The sequence below is a fragment of the Sciurus carolinensis genome, chromosome X, assembly GCF_902686445.1.
Source record: "Sciurus carolinensis chromosome X, mSciCar1.2, whole genome shotgun sequence".
In the NCBI taxonomy this organism is placed as follows: Eukaryota; Metazoa; Chordata; class Mammalia; order Rodentia; family Sciuridae; genus Sciurus; species Sciurus carolinensis.
Window position 1 is genome coordinate 1,361,193 of NC_062232.1, and position 22,826 is coordinate 1,384,018.

At 55.2% G+C, this 22,826-nt stretch overlaps 1 protein-coding gene across 3 annotated transcripts in view; it reads left to right on the forward strand.

The window, feature by feature from the left end:
• The window catches only part of Cd99 (CD99 molecule (Xg blood group)), a 28,255-nt gene extending 15,399 nt beyond the window's left edge, over positions 1–12,856 (forward strand). Inside the window, exons 5-10 of one of the 3 annotated variants that reach the window (XM_047535808.1) lie at positions 249–317; positions 3,860–3,907; positions 5,046–5,093; positions 6,411–6,524; positions 11,763–11,819; positions 12,819–12,856. In XM_047535808.1, the coding sequence (XP_047391764.1) occupies positions 249–317; positions 3,860–3,907; positions 5,046–5,093; positions 6,411–6,524; positions 11,763–11,819; positions 12,819–12,844 (362 nt within the window). In that variant the 3' untranslated portion in view covers positions 12,845–12,856. Of the gene's footprint in view, positions 1–248; positions 318–3,859; positions 3,908–5,045; positions 5,094–6,410; positions 6,525–8,611; positions 10,567–11,762; positions 11,820–12,818 lie in introns of those variants that run through there. The other 2 variants (XM_047535809.1, XM_047535810.1) reach the window with 2 other exon arrangements.
• The last annotated feature ends 9,970 nt before the right edge of the window (positions 12,857–22,826 follow it).

A 22,826-nucleotide genomic window follows, 5' to 3' on the forward strand; every position in this document is an offset into this window, starting at 1 on the left:
CGCTGGTTGGGTTGAGGCTGGGAAGGAGGCTTTGCGTCGTGCCAAGGCCCCGGGGTCGGGCTGCTGCTCTGCCGCCTGCTCGGCATCCAGGGAAAGCCCTGGCTCAGCAGCTGGGGACAGGTGACGGGGGACGTGGACAGGGGTGTCCCTGCTTCCTGGCTGCTGGGTGCAGCCTGGGGAGGCCCAGGAGCTTCCCGAGCCTCGGTGACCACGGGGACCCCGGTGACTCACGGCTGTGTCCTCCACAGATGAACCTGCGTCGCCGAACCAGCCCAGGCCCCAGCCCAGGCCGCAGCCCAACCCGCCGGGCACCTCGGGTAAGAAGGACCCCACCCCCGACCGTGCGCAGCCTCGTCCCAGCGCCGTGCGCGCTCCCGGCCCTTCTCCGCCGGGTCCGCTGCTCCTTGGGTCTGGGAAGCCGCCTGTCCCTCCAGGGGGCTCTCTGGGCTCGGGGTTGGGTATTTGCTTGGCTGCTGGACTTGGGAGACCCCGTGGGACCTTTTCTGGGGGGAGCGGGGGTTTGCAGGAAGCCTTTGTGTCCCAGGAGACCCTTCTGGCACCGCCGGGTCCTCAGGACAAACGGGTGAGCCCCGGTTTCCTCGCCTCAAAGGGTCACCGGAGCCGCAGAGTTTTACGGTTTTTTTTTCTTTTTTGGTGGTTGCCTAGGTATTTGTTTTGATTTTTAACACAGGAAAATATAGATATTGCTCAGAAGCTGGGCTTCCAGCTGAGTCAGACACACGTTTCTTTATTTTGTTGTTTTATTTTTTAATTTTTTGATGCTGGGGATTGAACTCCAGGGGTGCTGAACCCCTGAGCCCCAGCCCCAGCCCTTTTTATATTTCATTGACAGACAGGGTCTCGCTGAGTTTCTAAGGCCTTGCTGACTCACAGAGGCTGGCCTCCAACTTGCAATCCTCCTGCCTCAGCCTCCTGAGGAGCATCTCCATCACCTTGCACACGCTTGTATCGCTTCCGTGTTGGGTCCTGTGGGCATTTTGATAAATTCCAGTCCCCCCACCCTCCTGGCATTTTATGTATCAGTTTCAAGGGAGAAACTTTCAAGGAAAGTATCCATCTAGCTGGGCTCGGTGGCACATGGCTCTCATTCTAGCAACTGGAGAGGCTGGGGCAGGAGGATTGGAGGCCAGCCTAAGGTGGAGGCCAGGCTCAGCAACTGAGACCCTGTCTCAAAATAAAATAAAATAAATAAAAAGGGCCGGGGAGGTGGCTCAGTGGTTGAGCGCCCCTGTGTTCCATCCCGGGTACCAAACTCAATCGATCGATGGATCAATCTTTTGTTCAGCTGTGCTCACGTGTTTTCCTGATAGTCCTTGAAGCAGTTTGCACCTCGTTTTGTAGTTCATTGCTCACGAGTTTTAATCCCATGCTGCACTTATTACATAGTATAATCTGCTTAATCTCTAATTTGGAATATGTGTGCGCACCCACGTTTTTTTGAATACCAGGGATTGAACCCGGGGGTGCTCAACCCCTGAGCCACATCCCCAGCCCTTTTTTTATTTTATTTAGAGTCAGGGTCTCCCTCACTTGCTTGGAGTCTCACTAAGCTGCTGAGGCTGGCCTCCCACGTGGGATCCTCCAGCCTCAGCCTCCCGAGCCGCTAGGATGACAGGCGGGAACCATCAAATCCGGCTTTCTTCATTTTTTTTTTTGTATATTTATTAGGCTTCCCCGACTCTTGGGTGGCTGTTTATTTTCCCCCTTTCATTATAAGTCATTTTCTCCTTGACTCCCTTCTCTCTGGGGAAAAGAAATCCCCTTCTTTTTATTTTTTCAAATTTTCATTTGAATGATTGAAACTCTGAATGGATTTAGAGATTGTGGCCATGTTACCGAAAGCTTGGGAATTCCGTTTCCCCTTGGAATTCACTTCTCCCAACCTCTCTCCTTGTTATCTGGACACACGTATTTCTCAGTTCTTTTCGACTCCTGCTTTCTCAGGAGGAACACGTTTCTGTGTTATTTTCACTGAAGGAGAAAAAAAACACTCCATTAATCGTGAATAATATCAATGACATAATCATTGATAATGATCATTAATAACAAATAATATAATGAAATAATTGCTAATGATCCATAATGCGTAATAATGAAGATAAGGGAATAGTCTTCATTATTATTATCTCTACGTCGCTCACTTTTCTCTTTACGAGTCCGTAACCTGAAGAGGGCTGCCGTGCATTTTCCCGGATGATCCGCGTGATGAGCAGCTCTTATTAAATCCTGATGGTTTTCTCCCCGTTTCTCAGCTTCTCTGAGAAAACGGTCAGTGATCTTCAAAGTTTTTCTGTTTTTTTTTTTTTTTTCTTTTTTCTCCTAATTTCTCATTTCAGGAAGTATCTTTTCCTTCTTTTCTGGTTCTCTTTCTTTTCCTCAGCAGGACTACCCAGGAAACGTCATGACGGGCCCGTGTTGAGGTCCTTTGTCCCCGCTCCCGGGAACCCCGGGGATGTGACCGAGTGTCTAGCTACGTGCTTTTGTCTGAAACGCACCCTCGAATCCGTGAAAGCGGAGTCTGCGTAGGCGTGCTCGGTCTCCTTAAACGGGTGGATGAACTTCGTGTGTATCAGCTAGCTGTTTGCTGCGTAACAAACATCCCCACGTCGTCATTTCCTGTGATTAACCCGTCGATCCCCACGAGTCCGCGCCAGGCTAGCTGATCTTTCTCCTGGACCTTTCTGCCATTGGCTTGTTTGGGGTGGGCTCTGCCTGAGTGACAGGGGTCTTCTTCCAACACTGTCCACTGACTCACCTGGGACCATTCTGAAAGGGCAGGAACACAAACCCCCAGCGGTGCTTTGCTAAAATACCTCCACGTATCCCACTCGCTCACACCGTCGGCCAGAGAGAGCTACGAGAGGAGAGTGCACTGAGACACATCAGACGTGATGGAGTCTGACTTCTCCTGCCTCTGGCTGTTCGTGATGTAGAATCACACAGGTCATGTGATCATGTATGCACACAGGGTAATAATGTCCAGTTCACTCTACTGTCCTTCCTGCCCCACACCCTTCCCTCCCCTCTGCCTAATCTAAAGTACCTCTATTCTCCCCTATCCCCCTCTTATTGTGAATTAGCATCTGCATATCAGAGGAAACATTCAGCCTTTGGTATTTTGGACTTGGCCTATTTCACATAGCATGATAGTCTCCAGTTCCATCCATTTACTGGCAAATGCCATCATTTCATTCTTCTTTAAGGCTGCATAATATTCCACTGCGTAGATGTTCCACAGTTTCTTTATCCATTCATCTGTTGAAGGGCACCCAGGTTGGTCCCATAGTTTAGCTATTGTGAGTTGAGCTGCTATAAACACTGATGTGGCTGTGTCACTGTAGTGTGCTGATTTTAAGTCCTTTGGGTATAAACCGAGGAGTGGGATAGCTGGGTCAGATGGTGGGTCCATTCCAAGTGTCCTGAGGAATCTCCACACTGCTTTCCAGAGTGGCTGCAGCATTTTGCATTCCCACCAGCCACGTGTGAGTGGACCTTTTCCCCACATCTTTGCCATCAAAGGCACTTTTATATGGTGATTTCAGTGCTTCTGCATTTCAGCTGTGGCCTGGTCCCTGCAGCCGGGTATGGAATTTTCCGTGTGTTGTGTGATGTCCGCACTCAGGAAGTTTTGCATTTGGAATCTTTGTTTTTGGATTCGGGATGCTCAGCCTGAGATCGGACATTGCAGAAATGGCTTCCGTGAGGGGGTCCCTCCGTGGGGTCCGGCTGATCTGCATTTGATTCTCGTGAGGTTCTCCCTTCCCTCCAAGACATCGGATGCTCCGGTCAGTCCCAGCGTGACCCAGCTGCTCTCTTTTCTTTCTGTCTTTCTTCCTAGGTGGATTCTCAGACACTGACCTCTTAGACGGGACTTCTGGAAACGATGGTAAGTTCCTCTCTTCGTCCCGCCCGGCACCGGGCACCTGCCCAGCAGACCCTGGGTATGACCCTCGGTTCTCTGGGGCGTCTCTCTCAGATGCACAGACACCCCTTTGGGGCTCTGGCGTTTGCAGGTGCTTCCGGGGCACGGGACACGAGGTCGGATCCCTGGAGGCACTGGCTGGAGGGAGCTCCCTCTGTTTTTGAGGCTCCCCTGCCTAGGGTGGGGGTCTCCCGATCCATCTGCCCACCTGTGTTCTTCCAGACTCCTGAGCATTGCTAATGAAATCCCATGTGATTAGATGGTTGGATACAGTTTAATCACTGTGGAATTTGGCGTCCCCCCAAAATGAAGTGATGTGAGTCGTCCAGATCACGCCAACTGGCCACTGTGACATTGGAAAAGTGTCCTTATAACCGAACACCTGTCAGAAGTCAGCTTATAAAAAGGTTTATTGGGCTGATGGTTTGGGAGCCTCCAGTCCAGGGCTGGCTGGCCTCCTTCCTTTTGGCCTGTGGTGAGATAATCCAACATGGCGGGTGGCTGGTTGGCCCCTTGCTGGCCTGTGGTGAGAAAATCCAACATGGCAGGTGGTTGGTTGGCACCCCTTTCTTTTGGCCTGTGGTGAGATGATCCAACATGGCAGGTGGCTGGCTGGCCCCTTGCTGGCCTGTGGTGAGAAGATCCAACATGGCGGGTGGGTGGCTGGCCCCTTGCTGGCCTGTGGTGAGATGATCCAACATGGCGGGTGGGTGGCTAGCCTCTTGCTGGCCTGTGGTGAGATAATCCAACATGGTGGGCGGTGGGGGTTCAGTGGTGGAGCCGAGCTTCTCAGCTCATGGACAGGAAGCAGAAATGGACGGGTGGAGAGGTTTGGGGTCCTGGGTCCCCTAAAAGGTCATGCTGCTAATGGCCAGAGACCCTGCACCAGGCTCCACCTCCTCCAGTTTCCACCCAAATGGGGACCCACTGGTTGGCCTGTGGGACTTCAGGGAACATTCCGGATGCATGGAGAAGGGAATGGACTGGCCCTTTCCACGGCAGAAGGGATCTTCCTGTCCTTCCGGTTGCAGGGCCGATCTGGGCTCTGCCTCCCGTCCTCCTCCCAGCGCGAGGGTTCAACAGCCTTGGTCTTCTTTTGCAGGACACGGCGGTCCGGACGGTGGCAGCCACAGGAACGAGGGGCAGGAGAGTACGTACCTCGAGTCGCAGCCCTCTTTCTTCTCCTCTTGGGTTCAAGGGACGTGGGACCTGGCGTGGTGTGGTGCTTGCACGACCCCTAAGGATCTGGGCAGGAGCCCTGGCGGCTGCCTGTCAATCACGCTCAGACAGCTGGGCCTCCGTGGTAGCTGCTGAGATCCGGCCCTCGAGGCAAAGTCCCCGGCGGAGTCCCGTGGCCACTTGGCTCTTTTAGCAAATAAGTGAACGATCGTATCTCTCCGTCCATCTGTCCGCTTTTAGTTCTTTATATTTTCTTTTCGACGGACGCATCATAGTCGGGTGGACCCTGGGGTACGGTGTGGTAGGTCCCCGGCAGAGGCGGGTTGCTGAGGTCATTGGAACTCCATGTCCTTCCGCGTCTCTGCTCTCTGCTGGGAAAGCTCGAGACTGCCCGGCTCTGGCTCTCCGCCGAATCCGAGGACCCATTTCCGCTGCCCAGCTGGACGTGGCTGCTCAGACTCCTTCCCCTTTCTTCTCCGTAACGTTTCCCGGCCTCCGGGAACCCCCGTCCGCCCCTCTTCTCGTGTGACATTGGCACTTGGTGCTTCTGCCTCTGAGATAGACGGAACTGTTTGTAGGGGACCCGCTTTTTCAGTTCCAGAGCCCCCCGCCCCACGCCCTCTGTGTTGGGTGGGAGGACGTCCCCGCGCTGGACGCCAAGGCAGGAGCCCGTTGGGCGGACGAGCTCCCGAGTCGCATTTCGCGCTTGAGAAGAAGCCCGGCCCGGCGGGAGGCCCGGCCTGCGGCTCCCTTGACGGGCGCAGGGATTTCTTGAGCGTGCGACCCGGGTACCCGGGAACCCGGGAACCCGGGGCCACTTCGCTGTCTGCGTCAAGGCACAAGAGAGTAATGACCGAAAGGATTTCTTTGCAAAAAAATCAGCACAGGAAAAAGAGGGAGAGGGAGAGAGAGAGAAAGCAACGGAGGGAAGCGAGGAGCAAGGACTTGGTTAGGGAGCAGCCCCTCCCAGAGGAGGACATCTCCTGGGAGGTCCAGGGGTCCTGCCTCTCTCGGGGCCTCCACCCCCCGGCCCAGCTCGAAACTCGACCAGGTGCTAAGGGAACGGACAGGTGTCCATATGAGGCTGCGTTTTTGCCGAGACTGGGAGGTTGTGTTGTCCCCTCCTGGTGGCGTCTGGGGTCTCTTCCTCGGGGACGGGAGCGCCGCCTCTCCTTCTTCCTAGGGGCGTGGCCAGCGGTCCCTGGGGCCACCGCCTTTGCTGGCCAGCTGTGCTGGCCTCAATTCCATCCGCACCCAGAATCGGTGACTTGTCTCTCTTCTTCCGCAGCCAATTCCCAGGGCGTGGTGCCCGGCATCGTGGGGGCCGTGGTGGTGGCGGTGGCCGGAGCCATCTCCAGCTTCATCGCCTACCAGAAGAAGAAGCTGTGCTTCAAAGAAAACGGTGAGGCGCCCCGCTGACGCCCCCGGGCGTCCTTGACAGTGCGAGTGCGCACGGCCGGGACTCCCTGCGTCCGCGCGGGCTCTGGAGTCCCGCCTGGGCGGCCTCTGCGGAGGCCCGGCTCAGCCTTATCACGCGCATGCGCACAGGTCGCTCGCTGCCCCGCCGCGTGTGCCGGGTGCGCTTGGGGAAGAAGGCGCATGGGCTTCGGGACGTGCGGGGGCTTCGCGGTGGGACAGCCACGCGAGGAAGTCGGTGCAGAAGTCTTCCTTCCGCTCCTAGTTGACTCATCACCACTGACCAGTGGCAGGGGCAGCGCTGGGTCAGGGCCAAGGCTGGCTGTCGCCTTGCTTTCTGCCCCGCCCCCGGGGGAATCCCACCCAGAAATGGAGAGCGGCCCTTTCCCTCTGGCAAAACCAGATAAGCAGCTAGGTTCTTGGGCGGGGTCCACATTTCCATGGAGGGTTGGAAGAGTGGCGCCTTCGGGGCCAAAAGTCTGGTGAGGTGTCCTCTTTCCTCTTGGAGGGCTGCCCGTCCAGCGCTGGGCTCTGGGGTGTTTTCTGGGGATTCCGGGGAGCCCAGGCACCCCTCTGTTCTTGCAGAACTCTGGGGTCTGCCAAGCGGCTGGCTGTCAACTCCTCAGTCTCCCTGTGATCTTAAGTCGTTATCCTCGCTTGGCGTTGACTTCACCCGCCAAAGCGCAGCCTCTCCAGGACTCTGGAGAGATTTACTGGGGATCTGAATAGATGCGGCTGACGGCAGATTCCCGCGCTGGAGATCTCCCGGATTTTATTTTATTTTATTTTATTTTATTTTATTTTATTTTATTTTATTTTATTTTATTTTATTTTTTGGTACTGGGGATTGAATCCAGGGGTGCTTTACCTCTGAGCCATGTCCCCTGCCCTTTTTATTTATTTATTTTTTATTTTGAGACAGGTTCTCACTAAGTTGCTTAGGACCTCACTATGTTGCTGAGGCCGGCCTCCACCTTGCCATCCTCCTGCCTCAGCCTCTTGAGTCACTGTCTCTTAACACTTGTATGTGACACTGGTTTTCAAACGGACAAATGCCCCACATTCCAGGAGATGCCACCAAAGATCTATGATTAGAACCAAGAGGGAGAAGACAAGACTTACTCCTCCTAGAAACGGCTGAGAAGTGATGTTGATAGGAAAATTTCGCATTTTCCTGTTAGTTGCATCTTGTGTTCCTGGGGTCTTCCAGAGTCACAGCCTGCTATCCAGCTGGGGGGCAGTGAGACCCGTTGGCTCAGGAAGGACGCACCCCAGCAAGGGAACAAGGTGGTGCTTCTGCCCTTAGCAAGGGGCACTGATACCACCGACCAGTAAAAGGACCTGTGTTGACCTGGAGAGCAAACCAGGTTCCTTTCCTGCAGACTCCAGCAGCCTCCCACGGGGCTGCCCCTCTTTCTGGGTTCAGGCACGTTTCAGTATTTGCCCCTGAATTTGAAAGTGCGTTGAGTGCGTGTCTCGGATACGGTGGTTTTAGGGACAGAGACAGAGGGCACTGTGGACTTGGGATGGCAGCGTCTGCACAAACCCTTGCTCTCCGTGGAGGGAGAGTGGATTCCAGTCACCGCTGTGCACTGCCAATTTTGTTGTCTGCTAAACTAACCCCGGGGCTCCTCTTGGGCCAGTGAGGTAGAGGCAGGCGTTGCTTGGAGACAGATTTACCCAGAGGCTTTTCAGCCTGGCGTTTTGAGCTGACCTAGGAAGACCTCGATGGCCCCCGGGGATTTTCCACCCCTTGATTTGTTCGGATCTGAATGTGCAGCTGTAGGAGCTTCGTTTGGGCGGCGGCCACTCACGGGATGCTTGCGGGTTCGTTGCTGCAGCTTGTGGCCTGGGTTCCATGTCCGCGACATCTGTGTGGAGGGGCTGCGGCTTCAGGGTCCCAGTTGGAGACCACTAACCCGGCTGGAGTCCAATCCATTCTCACCCGGGCTTGCTTTGCGCTGGGGCCAGGCACCATCCCGGCGTGTGGCGCCACGCGCCCCAAGCAGACCTCTCTCCAAAGGTCACTTTATTATTATTATTATTCTTTTCTTTTTCGTCCCTCCATTTCAGATGCCTCCAAGACCTAGGGAGGAGCAGAGCCCCCTGTCCAGTGGAGAGCGTCCTGAGGACCCTCGTGCGGCTCCCAAGACGCAGCCTAGCCTAGCCAGCCCGCCTCTGTGTGCGCGTCCCGCCCCGCTAGCCACTTTCCTCACCGCGGGATCCCCACGCCGATTTCAGGCTTAAGATTCTGTGCGTCTTTGCGCCTCCCGGGTGCACGGGGCTCAGGCCGCGCGGCGCGATGCCCCTGCCCGCGGAGGGAGCCAAGTGAACAGAGTTTCTCTGAAACTCAAATGAGTCAGGCGGCCGGCTCACACCCGCTCTTGAGATGCCTCCGCAGCAGGTCAGGAGGGGAGGCCCGGCCTCCCTTTCCACTGCAGGGAGAGGTCCCCGGGCGGAGTACCCTGCCTCACCGGGACTTTGCCATTCATTCATGAGGATGTGACCCCTCATCGCACGATACTCGTTCACCCAAGAGCCCCTCCTCCCTCTGTTTCCGCGCCCCAGTCTCGAAAGTTCTCTCCTGGGTTTTCTCAAGTAGCTTAACCTCTCAGTTATCAGAAAACCAAATGCTCCGCCCAAACATGGCACAATCAGAGCCATTGAAGGTCACCGGTGAGGGGCGGTCCACCAGATCTTATTGTCGCCTGAGCACGGGGCTTCTCTCTGTCCTTCAAAGCCAAGTCCTATCTTCCCAGAGACCCTCTGTCCCTTTTCATCTTGTCCTGGGGCGCACAAAGCGCCCCTCTTTCCACCGCTTGCTCAGAGGCTGCCCTAACTCCCCGGCGGGCGCTTGAGTGGCAGGCTCTGGGTAGGATGGGCGGTGGCGTCGCAGCGAGGTCGTGCGCTTTAGGTAGTGGGCGTCCGTGTGCATCCGGGCAGCCGGTGGTGGTCGCCTTGAGAGCCCGCGGCTCTTGGTCCAACGCCTTCTGGGTTCTGATCCGATGAGGCCGGTCCGTGCCTGAGCACCGGGTGGAGACTCAGTGAGCTCCAGACAGTGTGGCCGAGTGATCAGCCACTGCTAGTCCGCGGTGCCCGGGCGCCATCTAAAGATGCTCCCAACCCCTGTCCCAAACGCCCCCCCCCCGCACGCGTGTGTGTAACGCGTACACCCGAACCCTGCAGCGCGCACGGCCACAGAGCGCATGACTTCGCTTTTCCACCCTGCTAGCTAACCCTAAAAGCAAGCACCGAACATTTTTTTTAAAGCTGCTTTTCAAAATACCCTGCACCTGGTCTCTGACGGACGTCAGGACGCCCAAGCCGACTCCAGCTGGAGCGGAGGGCGCATCCCAGGGGTCTCTGCAAATTCCGCCTCCAGGTTCACTTCATGGACCTTGAGCTGCCTTTGGCTCCTGGCAGACTTAGTTTGCAGTGAACTGCGGGTTGATTTTTGTTTTTTGTTTTTTTAATTTTTAACCTTAAGCGCCGCCTGACTTCACGCGGTGTTTCCTGTTACATTTCCCATTTTCCTATTTTTCTTCGGCGTTTTGAAGGCGCTTGCTGGTCCTCCGTAGTGCATGCGGACGTGTGGGCGCTGCGCTTTTACAGTCTGCTCTGCAGCGTCCGCCGGTAGGTCAGGGGCCCACCGTCTCTGGTCACCCCCTGGGCGCCTCTCTGAACCTTCCTTCCTGGGATAGCGCCAAGTCTCGTCTCAAGCGCTTTGGCCTCTTCACGCGGGTGCGGTTTAGGGGTTGGGGGTGCCGGTGGCAGATCGTAGGGTTCCTTTACGGGGCGCCCCTTTCTGTGGCTGCTGCGCTCTTGCGCCGGGCGCCTTGTAACCCGAAGGTCTTCTAACCTCGGAGGGCGCGTGCGCTGAAGTTCTGGGAGCCAAGGACACAGATGGCTCGCGAGGCGGGGAGCTGGGTGGCTTCCTTCTGGGTTCAAAGCGTGCTGCGTGTAAACCTGCCCATTAGCGACGATGCAGAGAAGAAATAAACACATGCTACCTGCGATCCTCGTGTGCGCTCTGACTTCTGTCGGCTTCTGCCCCCGTCGGAAAGAAGCGTTTGCGGGAGGTGGGGTGGGGGAAGTCATTGGCCTGCAGGGGAGTTTGAAATAGGACTTGAGAGATCACAGCAAGACAGATGGAGGAAAGATGCGGGAGGATCCAGCTTGCTGGCCCACCCACGTCCCGTTAGCTGTCCTTCAGGTCCCTTGGTGACCAGGGAGGTCTTGATTTTTTTATTTTTTTCAAACTCCAGGAATTGGACCCAGGGGTGCTTAACCACTGAGCCACATGCCCAGCCCTTTTTATTTTTTATGTAGAGACAGGGTCCTGCCCAGTGGCTCAGAGCCTTGCTAAGTTGCTGAGTCTGGCCTCCCAACTTGAGATCCTCCTGGCTCAACCTCCTGAGCTGCTGGGATGACAGGCGTGCACCCCCACGCCCGGCACCAGGGTTTGCCTTCAAGCGCAGGCGGGTAGAGGGGCTGGAGCAGCAGCTTACAGCCCAAGGATGGCCCTCCGGGAAGGAGCAGGGAAGAAAAGCCCCCCCTTCCCAGACTCTGAAAAGATGCTGGGCCTCTGTGTGGTCTCTGTCTTTATTTTTGATGGGTTTGGGGGACCAGATAGGAGGAAGTGTCCTGTTACCCTAGAAGGTGCAGGCGGCTCATTATTAAAGTGTGGGGTGATCAGCTTTATGTATTCTGCCTGGGATAACGTAATTTCCGGTGCAGGCTGGATCAGCCTTATGCGAAACGCTGGGTTTCAGGGTTCTGGTTTGTCTAGTGGGGGAATATTTATTTGCACAGACGTCCTCGAGCAACCCTGATGCAGAACCCACAGATCTGGAAGAGGCCCCCAGTCCAGAACGGGGAACTGTAGCCTGGGGAGGCTGGGTTCCGGCTTAGGGTTGCTCAGCCGCCACCTGAGCACTGAAGGAGAGGACCGTGCCGTGGGAAAGACCTGCCGGCTTCCCCTGGTGGCCCTGTCTCTGCACGGTGCACGCTGGGCCGGTTCTAGTGGAGCAGCCCCTTCTGAGCGTTGGAGTCGGGGGCTGGTGCCGCTTGCCTGCTCCTGGAGGGTCTCTGGACTTGGAGACATATCCTGGGGTCCAGCCAGCCCTGGCGTCCACCCGATCCCACCAGGGGTCTGTGACCCGTGCGTCTTGGGCGCTGCGCGCGCTGTTCCACCGAGCCTCTTTGCGTGTTTTATTCTCTGCAGCAGAACAAGGAGAGGTCGACTTGGAAAACCGCGCAGGCACGAACGCAGAGCCACCAGGTAAGGCTGGGCAGGTGTGGGCGCCGCTGCGCCAGGAGGCCCCACCCCGCCTCCCTCTCCCGCCCACACCCTCGAATTTCGGTTTTATGGCGTTGGGTGTGTCCTTCCGCTTGGGGCGGCTTCACTGTCAGTCAATATATTACAGGCGCGGGGCTTCAGACTTCTGGTGACAATTAATGGTGCTTTCAGTTCCTCTTCCACTAAGCACTGATGAGTGTTCCAAGTGGCCTTCAGTGGACACGTGTCCCAAACTCAGAGCCCGGCTGGTGCACACTGAGGATTAAAAAGACATCTCTGATACCTCGTGAGCAGCGTTTGCTGTCATCTTAAAAAAAAAAAAAAAAAAGGTCTTTCTAACAAGTTGAATGTGCCCGAGCATGGTGGCCCACGCCTGTAATCCCAGGGTCTCTGGAGGCTGAGGCAGGAGGACCGCAAGTTGAAGGCCAGCCTCTGCCATTTAGCAAACCCCTAAGCAACTTATAGAGAGACCCTGTCTCAAACTGAAACATAAAACAGGCTGGGGAGGTGGCTCAGTGGATAAGCACCCCTGGGTTCAACCCCCCAGAACAACCACCCCCACCAAAATATCCCCCTTCCTTCCTTCCAAAAGCTTCAAAGACGGACATGCAAAGTAAGCTTCTGAGACATAAATGAGTGTCTAGAAAACTCTCAGCCCCAGATTTTCAGAAATTGATACAAGCCTCGGAGCCTGATTTAGAAAATAACTGAGGCTGAAATTGCTCAAGGCGTTACTTTCTACCCTTTCTGAGAAAGCGCTGGTGGGAAACGGGCCACCTCTGCTCCCTCCGGGCGGGTCCTGCCGGGTCTCTTGCAGGTGCCCTCGGCCACCGTGGGGCCTCCAGAAATGGCCTTCTCCGTGCGTGTTCGACTCCGGGGTCTGAGCGCCCGTGGGGCTGGAGCCCCGCCTGGGGACCCTCAGGGAAGCGCTGCGCGCTGGGCCGCGGGAACGACGCCCTCCCCTCCCGTCTCTCCGCACAGTGCAGCGCACGCTCTTGGAGAAGTAAGGAGGGCCCAGGCGTGGTCCGCGGCCGCAGCAGGGTGACGCGGGCCGCCAGAGACGCCTTCGCAAGACCAGCTGGGGAGGGCAGAGGCCGCCGTGTGTGCGGGGAGCCGGCCGGCCTCGCCCCCGGGACTCCGTCCCAGACCCAAGGTGCCGCAGACCCGTGTTGCCAACGACGAGCAAGCGTGACATCCCCTTGCGGACTTGTCTCGCGTCCCTGGGGTTCCCGGGGATGTGAGAGGCTGACCCTTCGCGAGTCCCCATCATCCCAACCTGGACCCTGTCAGCTACCTGGACGCTGGAACTCGGGGCGGAGGACCAGCCATGTGCACCCAGTGGACGTCGGAGCGGAGCTGACCCTTCCCGCCACCAGTGGCCCGCCCGCCCCCGTCGCCTGCACGCCCCTAGGGCGGGTTGGGGTGTTGCTCTGTAGTTTTCTCCAACTAATAAAATGAAATTGGGAACCACGGACGGCTACTGCTGCCCCTCGCCACCAGGTGGGAACGCGTGGGAGCCGCAGGACAGACAGGTGGTCACCCTGGGTGTGCACCTGATTGGCCGTTTGCTCTCTGCACCCCTTTCCTCTCCATCGGCCACGTGGGCACGGGTACTCCCCTGCACTCAGATGCTCCCCTGCACCCAGATGCTCCCCGGCAGCCAGATATTCCTGGACAGCCAGACACTACCTTGTGTCCAGGTACTACTCCCCTGCACCCAGATGCTCCCAGGCAACCAGGTACTCCTGGACAGCCAGATGCTACCTTGTGCCCAGATACTCCCCTGCAGCCAGATTCTCCCAGGTAGTCAGATACTTCTCTGAATCCAGGTATGCCCCTAAATCCAGATACTTCTCTGGATGCAGCTATATGCCTACATATCTTGTCACTCCTTTGCATCTAGATAGCCCTTTGCACCAAGATCATCCCCTGCAGCCAGATTCTCCTGTAGCCACATACTACTCTGCACCTGGGTATCTCTACATACCTTGGTACTCTCGTGCAGCCAGATACTCAGGCAGCTAGGTATTTCCACACAGATTGATATTCTTCTGCACCCAGGTATCCCTACACACGTTGATATTCCCCTGCGCCCAGACGCTTCTCTGAATCTAGGTAGGCATCCAGATACTCTCCTCCATCCAGATGCTCCTCCACATAGAGGAACTGCCCTTCATCCAGATACTCCTTGTATGCCGGCACACTTAGGCACCCAGATTCTCCCCTGCTCCCTGCTGCTCCTCCCATCCAGACACTCCTTGGCATGGAGATCTTTTCTTGTGTCCAGATACTCCCTGGTACCCAGATGCTCTGCTGGGTGGATTTGCTCGCCCTTTCTGTAGTGTGTGCAAAGTCAGACCCCTCGGACGTGGGGTCTGGCTGAACATGGGGTGGACCTGCTTTGTGGCCAAGATTGTCCTCAACATACACCTTCTTGCAGAGCTGCAGTCTCTGAAAACCTTCCCTTCCCCGCGGTAAGTGCGGACTTTTCCACGATGAGAAGCGTCTCCTCCAGGGTGGCTCACCCATGCCCAGGCTTCCAAATGCCTGCTCTTGTACCCAGATGCACCCCTGCACCCAGATACTCCTCTGCACCCAGATACTTCCCTGCACTCAGATACTCCCCTGCCCCCAGATGCTCCCCTGCATTCCAAGAGTGACGGGTGACCCTCATCTTGCAGCTTCCTACCAGCAGGAAACGAGCCTGTCTTCCTGTGGCGGCCGGGGGAGTGAACAGGAAGCTCTGGGCTTGCCCGGCCCACAGAGGCGGCTCCGTGGTGGTGGGGCTTCCTGTCCCCACGAACCGTGGCAGCTGCTGCACTCAGGGAAGCTGGGGTTCCCGGGTAGCTCCCTGCCCACAGGCCTGGGGGCGGGCGCCACACCTGCGGCGTCCCCTGACGTGGGGAAGTGGTGGCTGGAGTTGTCCTCTGGAGCTCTAGGTCTTTGCTCAGGGACTGCCTGCCCTTGGTGGGTGTCTCCCCATCCTCCCCCACTGGTGAGGTCGGGCCCTCCCCACGCGGGGACCCCTGACCCAAGGGACAGGTGTGGGGCTCCTGCAGGTGCTGGTGAGCAGTCGGTGGCCGAGCCTGAACGCACTGGACTCACCCCCTCCCTCTGGGCTGCAGTTGCTCTGTGATTTACCATGTGGTTCCGTCCTGCTCAGTCACTGCACCCAGATGCTCCCCTGCACCCAGATGCTCCCCTGCATCCAGATGCTCCCCTGTACCCAGATACTCCTCTGCACCCAGATACTACCCTACATCCAGATATTATCCTGCACCCAGATACTCCCTTGCACCCAGATACTCCTCTGTACCTAGATGCTCCCCTGCATCCAGATGCTCCTCTGTGTCCAGATACTCCCCTGAATCCAGATGCTCCTCTACACCCAGACACTCCTCTGCACCCAGATGCTCCCCTGCATTCAGATGCTCCCCTGAACCCAGATACTCCCTACATCTAGATATTATCCTGCACCCAGATACTCCTCTGCACCCAGATACTCCTCTGTACCTAGATGTTCCCCTGCATCCAGATATTCTGCACCTAGATACTGCCCTGCACCCAGATACTCCTCTGCCCCAGACACTCCTCTGCACCCAATACTCTTCCCCAGGTACTCTCCTGCATCCAGATACTCCTCTGCACCCAGATAATCTTCCCCAGATACTTCCCTGCATCCAGATACTCCTCAACCTCCAGATATTCCCATGCACCCAGACACTCCTCTGCCCCCACATATGCCTCTGCCCCCAGATGCTCCTCTGCACCCCGATACTCTTCAGCAACCAGGTGCTCCCCAGCAGCCAGAAATGATCAAGAAGTGGGAACTATCATAAGATGGACATGGTTGGCTACACCTGTTTGGGAACTTGGGAGGCCCACAGGAGAGTGGGCGTGTCCCTGGGCTGGACGGCATGGCTGTCGGCGCCACGCCCCCCACCTCCTGTATCACGTGAGTCGTCCCCCCACCCCACCCCCCGCTGTGGTATCGCCAGCCCAGAAGGAAAGTCAAACTTCGAGGTTCAAAATGCTGTTTCCACTGAGGGTGCTTCGCTTTGGCGCCAAGGTACCGGGGTAAATCTCACCTGCAACCCGCAGCATAAGGGAGGACCGTGTGCGCTGGGTGTTCCGGGTCCGTGAGGCCGGGAGAGAGGCTGAGGGCCTCGGGTTGTGCGGACCGCTAATCGCGGCACTCCACGGAGAGGCGCCCCAGGCCTCAGATGCACCCCCAACGCCTCCTCCAGCAACAACAGGAAAAACGTGTATTTTTGCAGCGCATCAATGGTGGCTCGCAGAGGACTCTGTCTTTTCAAGAAGTAGGTCGACCGGGCTCGTACTTGTGCAGCGTGAATGCCGGTCTCCGTCGAAGGTCCCTTTAACCTTCGCATTGGCATAAAAGTATGTCTGGCCTTATCAAAGGTCAGCTTTTCATTTGTTTGTTCATTTGTTTGTTTTTGTACCAGGGATTGATCCAGGGGCGCTTAACCACTGAGCCACACCCCCAGCCCTTTTGATTTTGTATTTTGAGACAGGGTCTCGCTAAGTTGCTAAGGTTGGCCTCCAACTTGCGATCCTCCTGCCTCAGCCTCCCGAGCCGCTGGGATAACAAGCATGCACCACCGCGCTTGGCTAAAGGATAAAAAGATGTCAAACATGTGACTCATGGGGTCATTGAATATCTGGACAAAAGCAAGCATGAGCGTTCCTTATTTTGCAACTTGTACGTAAAGTTCTCAACAGTCTAGAGAGGAGGAGACTTTTTATTTAAGAGCTAGCATGAGATGTGAGAAAATATTATATGAATTTCCCAAATAATAGCATGACTTAATCTCTCCTCAGGAGCTCTTGGCATTGGAGATAATCTTAACTTCTTAAAGACCAAGTCCACCTTCTCTGGGATTTTCTCTGATTTATTCTGCAAGTATTTACAGAACTTTTTGTATATACTGGATGCTCTTGGTGAGCAAAAAGACCCTCTCTCTCGTTCTTTCCAGCAGCCAGAAGCCTGGTAGCAAGCCTGTTAAGCCGTGGCCCAGAATTTCCTACCACGAAGCTACAACTGTGAACACCCCTGGAAGTTCACTATGGCGAACCCATATGTATCTGTGGGCACATTGTGATGAACCTCTGGCTTTGTTAGGCCAAAAGGCGTGTGAGACCTGTTTATGGACGTTGCCAAATCGTTCCATAGACGCCCAGCAAATTTGCAGTACCTCAAAGGATTTCCTTGTGGATCTGAAAACTTTCGTGATTAGCAACGTCTTCGGTGGAAAACAATATCCAGTCAACTGTCTCACCTTTTCACATTTGTCTTAGGAAGGAGGTTGTGCGTTAAAAAGTAATTAGCATACGGTGACTGGAAACCGAATACACCCTGTGTTCAGGTGCGTATGCCTTCAGCTTCTTTTATTGATTTATGGGAACTCTTTACATATTAAAGACAGGTCCCTTGGGTTGTAACATGGATTAGCAAATGTAATTTTTTTAAACTTTAGTCTTTGAAATCTTTAACTTCTATTTTTCTTCTCATTCTACTTTTTATATGGAGTGAAGAGAAGAGTTTCATGTGTACCAAGTTTATTTTTCCTTATAGGATAATTCCATCATCCCAAACCATTTAGTGAACCATCTATTTTTTCCCTCACGGATTTGAAATACAGTTTACATCAGCCACCACATTCTTAGACTTCCCAGCAGTGCGGCAAAGATATTTCTGTAATTTCTCAGCCCTCACGAATCACTCTACTTAGAAGGGAGATCAAGCTACATGATATTAATTATTATAGACTGACAAATTTTAATATCAAATGGAACTAAACACTTTCCCCATTAGGCTTTTTGGAATTTTCTTGTCTTGTCTTTACTGTTAATTTAGTTTATTTTAGTACCAGGGATGGAATCCAGCTGTGTTCAACCACAGAGCCACCTCCCCAGCCCTTTTGATTTTTTATTTTGAGACAGGGTCTTGCTAAATTGCTTAGGGCCTCGCTAAGTTGCTGAGGCTGGCCTCCAACTTGCAGTCCTCCTGCCTCAGCCTCCAGAGCAGCTACAATCACAGGTGTGAATCACCATGCCCAGCAGGGTTTAATTTTTATATCTGAGAATCGGGTTGCTCTTTCTAAGAAAAAAAATCCCGGGAGTGTTTCTATCAGGAGAGCATTAAATGAAGAGACTAATTGAAGCATCTTTGTAATCTGCAGACTCTCTGCGTAGAAAGTTCTCTCCTTTTACGCGACTTCTTTCATATCCCTCCATTGCATTTTGTCTGTCTTTTTCACCCTGATTTGTGGTTTTATTTTGTATAGAAGAATGACTGATTCCTGTTCACTTCCATGGCTTGATGATCTCCTGCGTTCCCTTGCACGTGTATGAACACACACGCACACACGCGCACACACACGCACACACACACACGGGATAGATGGGAATCCCCTGCCTCAAGCGTGATCATTTATCTGCAGTGCCGGGAGCTGAGGTCTCTTTCGTTCTCTCTCCAGCCTCTTATCGGAAAGACGGGTGCCCCCCATCCACAGTTTTACTTTCTGAAGTTTTGATTGATACCTGCCATCAACCACGACCCCAAATGCTCAGATGGAACATTCCAGAAATAAATAATTTGCAAGCTTTAAAATGGGAGCCGCTCAGTCCTGTGAAGAGATCTGGCTCCCTGGTGCCTGGGAGGAATGGCCGCTCTGTCCAGTGTGTCGCCGCGGTGTGCGCTACCCGCCTGCGACTCGCTAAGGAGCCACCTAGGTTCTCAGATTCGGGCTACTATTAATCTAATGAAGAAGAGCTCCCGTGCTCCAAGTCATGAGGCCAGCAATTCCAAGCTCCGATTCCAGGGCCCTTCAATGACATCTGCCCTGCACCCAGCCGGCCCGTGGAGCCAGGGACCAGAGCAGAGCCCGGGCGATTCAAGGGAGACCCAAATGCGCGCTCCGGGGCTTCATGCAGAAGGGCTCCCCGGCTCTGCTGTAATCATGGAAAATGCTTCATGCAGCGGGTGCCACGTTACCCTGGGTGGGCACGCTAGCGACTCGCTTGCCTTCTCTCTTCTGCAAGGATTTCTCACGTCAGCATTTCACCTCGTGGTCGCTGCTGCTTGGGGCGAACTTGTCTTAAAATGGGGCTGAATTCCGCTTACAGCAGAACGGACCACCTCACGCTGAGCAGCGCCACGGAGCAGCTGTGCCCTGGCTGGGCTGCAAACTCCACTTCCATCAGGTTCCAAGGAATTTTCGTCACCCCACAAGGAGACCCTGGCCCCAGTCAGCAGCCATGCCTTGTATTTATTTCCACAAATGGCGTCAAAGCTACAGGGATTTGTTCTCTCCCCGTTCTGAGGACCAGGAGTCTGAAGGTGTGCACTGGATGTCAGGCAAGTTTTCTCTGCTGTGACTGAAATACTTTGAAGCACAGCTTAGAGGAGGAGAAGTTGATTTGGGGCTCATGGTTTCAGACGTTCAGTCCACGGTGGGCGACTCCATGGCTCTGGCCCAAGGTGAGGCAGAACAAAATGGCGGAAGGGCCTGGAGGAGGAGAGCAGCTCAGGACGTGGCACCAGGAAGCAGAGGGAGCTCTGCTCACCAGGGACCAGATCTAAACCCCATGAAGCCAGGGACAGGATATAGTCCCCAAGGAGCCAGGAACAGGATATAGTCCCCAAGGAGCCAGGGACAGGATATAGTCCCCAAGGAGCCAGGGACAGGATATAGTCCCCAAGGAGCCAGGGACAGGATACAGTCCCCAGGGAGCCAGGGACAGGATATAGTCCCCAAGGAGCCAGGGACAGGATATAGTCCCCAGGAGCCAGGGACAGGATATAGTCCCCAAGGAGCCAGGGACGGGATATAGTCCCCAAGGAGCCAGGGACAGGATATAGTCCCCAAGGAGCCAGGGACAGGATATAGTCCCCAGGAGCCAGGGACAGGATATAGTCCCCAGGAGCCGGGGACAGGATATAGTCGCCAGGAAGCCAGGGACAGGACATAGTCCCCAGGGAGCCAGGGACAGGACATAGTCCCCAGGGAGCCAGGGACAGGACATAGTCCCCAGGGAGCCAGGGACAGGATATAGTCCCCAAGGAGCCAGGGACAGGATATAGTCCCCAAGGAACCAGGAACAGGATATAGTCCCCAGGGAGCCAGGGACAGGATATAGTCCCCAAGGAGCCAGGGACAGGATACAGTCCCCAAGGAGCCAGGGACGGAATATAGTCCCCAAGGAGCCAGGGACAGGATACAGTCCCCAAGGAGCCAGGGACAGGATATAGTCCCCAAGGAGCCAGGGACAGGATATAGTCCCCAAGGCCCACCCCCAGTGACCCAGCCCCTCCCTCTGCAGCCTACATCCCGCCTACCTGGAGGGACCCCCGGGCAGTCCAGTCAGACCAGGATGGACTGCGGAGGTGACGGCTCTCAGGGTCCCGTCACCTCACCTCTGAGCCTTCCTGCAGGATCAGGAGCTTTGGGACGGCCTCTCGCCTCCGATCGGCAGCGGGCAGGCCTGGTCCCCAGGCGGTGGGAGCCTCCGGCCGCGCCTCCGCGTGCTTCTGCTGGCTGCCATCGCTCCTCCTGTCTCTGGGCTCACCCGTGCACGACCCCGAGCGCTGCGTTCACGTGCCGGTAGCTTCCCTGTGCGCCTGCTCTGTGCTTGTGCCTCTGTCGGAAGAGCCGCGGTCCCGCAGGACTAGGGTCCTGCCCTCCTGCCCCGCGACGGATCCCCTCTTCAGGGATCTCCTCTCCAGAGACGGGCAGATCCAGAGGTCCTGGGACGGGGACGCGGCCCCCAACAGCGCCCTTCCTCTCCTCCTCCTGCCCCCGGAAAGCGACCCTTCTGCCTCCCGTCGGTGCGGGTGAGCATATTCCGGGCGTCTTAGAGAAACAGAGCCCAGCACGTGAGTCCACTGGTGCCTGGTGTCCCCCACCGATCACTGGGTGCTCCGGGTCCATCCACGAGAGGAAAGTTCCATGAAGAGGAGGGAGGGGACAGGGTCACCTGTGAGCTACAGGTGCAGGAAGCCCTCCCTTCGGTCCCCAGCCCACCGTACCCCAGAAGTCCTGTCCCACCCAGGTGGAGCAGCCCCAGTTCAAAACGCCCAAGTCCGTGGGTCTCCAAAACCTGCAGGTGTGGAGAGCTGACGAGCTCGGAACTTGCAAGCCTCCACACCTGCACACACACACACACACACACACACACACACACAGACACACCCAAATCCATAGGGAAAATGACTCACGACTACTGGAAAATAAGATGCAGCCCGGGACCGAGAGATGGGGCCCGGCCTCCTTTGCAGGGAGACCTGGAAGGCCTCGGGGGCCACGGAGAGTCTCTCTTTACGGTGTCTACCTACTGCATTTCTTTTTTCGTAGGAAGGATTAAAAGTGAAGCGACAGAGGGAAGCATTTGCCAAAGTCGAACCTGAAACCCGGGGCTGTTGATTTCCATCCGGGGCAGCCAGGGTGCTGGGCAGTCCATGAGTCCAATCTCAGCTCGGGCACGTGCTTCACCCGCAGAAATGACAGGCCACGATCATAAAGCCATCACCTTTTATGAGAACGCGGTACCTGCCGTCAATCTCTTCCTCTTCACCGCCGTCTGGTGGCTCCCAGAAAGCTCCGCTTTTGCTAGAGAATCGTCTTCAGAGAGAATTCCTGCTTCCCTTCTTTCCGTGGCAGGCCACTCTGTCAGGGAGAATTGAAAGGCGCTTTGTTCCGCTGCCGTCCACCCCTCAGCCAGAAATATCACATTTTGTCCAAATCCAAATCTTCTTGGGAAATAAAAGGAAAAAAAAAAAACTTAAAAACAAAACTCTGCATGTAATTATAATGTCACGAACGTGATGTGTCATTTGTCTTCTCGCTCTGACAGTAGTTTGGTGAGACCTGTCCTTGTGCGGGTAGGACTGGGACTCTCTTCGGTAGCAGGAGAAAACTCCTTTTGCTGCTTCCGGACATTTTTCTTTGTTTCGAGGAAAGGGAGTCGTACGAGCGCTCTGCTGCTGCTGTAACAAGTGACCACACGCAGGCGTGGGATCCCCCGCTAAGCCGTATTGCTCTGCCTGGTCATCAGACGCCCAGGAGGCCGGGCTTCCTTTCCAGGGATCATCCCCGGGAAGGATCAGATGGGCTGAACCTGGCTTTCAGTAACTCCTCTTCCTCTGTGTTCCACTCTTCCAAGCTCATTCTGCTGCAGAACCAGAAGAGACACGAATAGAAAGAAGCTCGGGCTGGGTTTCCTGCAAAAGTGGTTACTTGTCCCCAGGTCTCCCCAAGGATTTTCAAATCCTTGGATGCTCAAATCCCTCCTGTGCAATGACACAGTATTTGCATGTGACTTACCCGTGTTCTCCTGCATATTTTAAATCGTCTCCAGATGACTCATCATACCTAACGCAATGTGAACACTGGGTGAATGTTTATTGTATTGCATGGTTTAGGGAAGAATAATGATAAAGTTTGCACATGTTCAGGACAGATGCAAATTTTTAAAAAAGTTTTCCACCTGAGGTTGCTTGAACCCATACGGACCTCCACTGTATTCCAGTTTGGCTTGGGACCTCGACAACCCGTAATATCAAAGTGGGTAAAAATCCGTAGAGGTTGGTACAAATCCGTGCTCTGTTCTGAGGTCCTGCGAAGCAACGGATCTCTGTCAGTCCTCCCACGGCGTTTGAATCTACCCCACCTCCAGTCCCTCCTTGGCTGAATGGAGAGAAGGAAATTTCCAGAATGCAGGAGACACCCTGGGATGCTCGCTTGACGCTCCTTGGTCGCCATCTCTCTGTGCTATAGGAGACGGGCAGAGAGTCCAGATGTGTTCTTAGTCAGCTTTGTGTCACTGAGACCAAAACACCAGGCAGGAACAACCTGGGGGAGGATTTCTTTTGACTCCTGGTTTCAGGGGATTCAACTCAGCAATATGGCGGAAGGGTGTGATGGGGGAAAGCTGCTCATGGCAGCAAAGAGAGAGAGAGAGACAGAA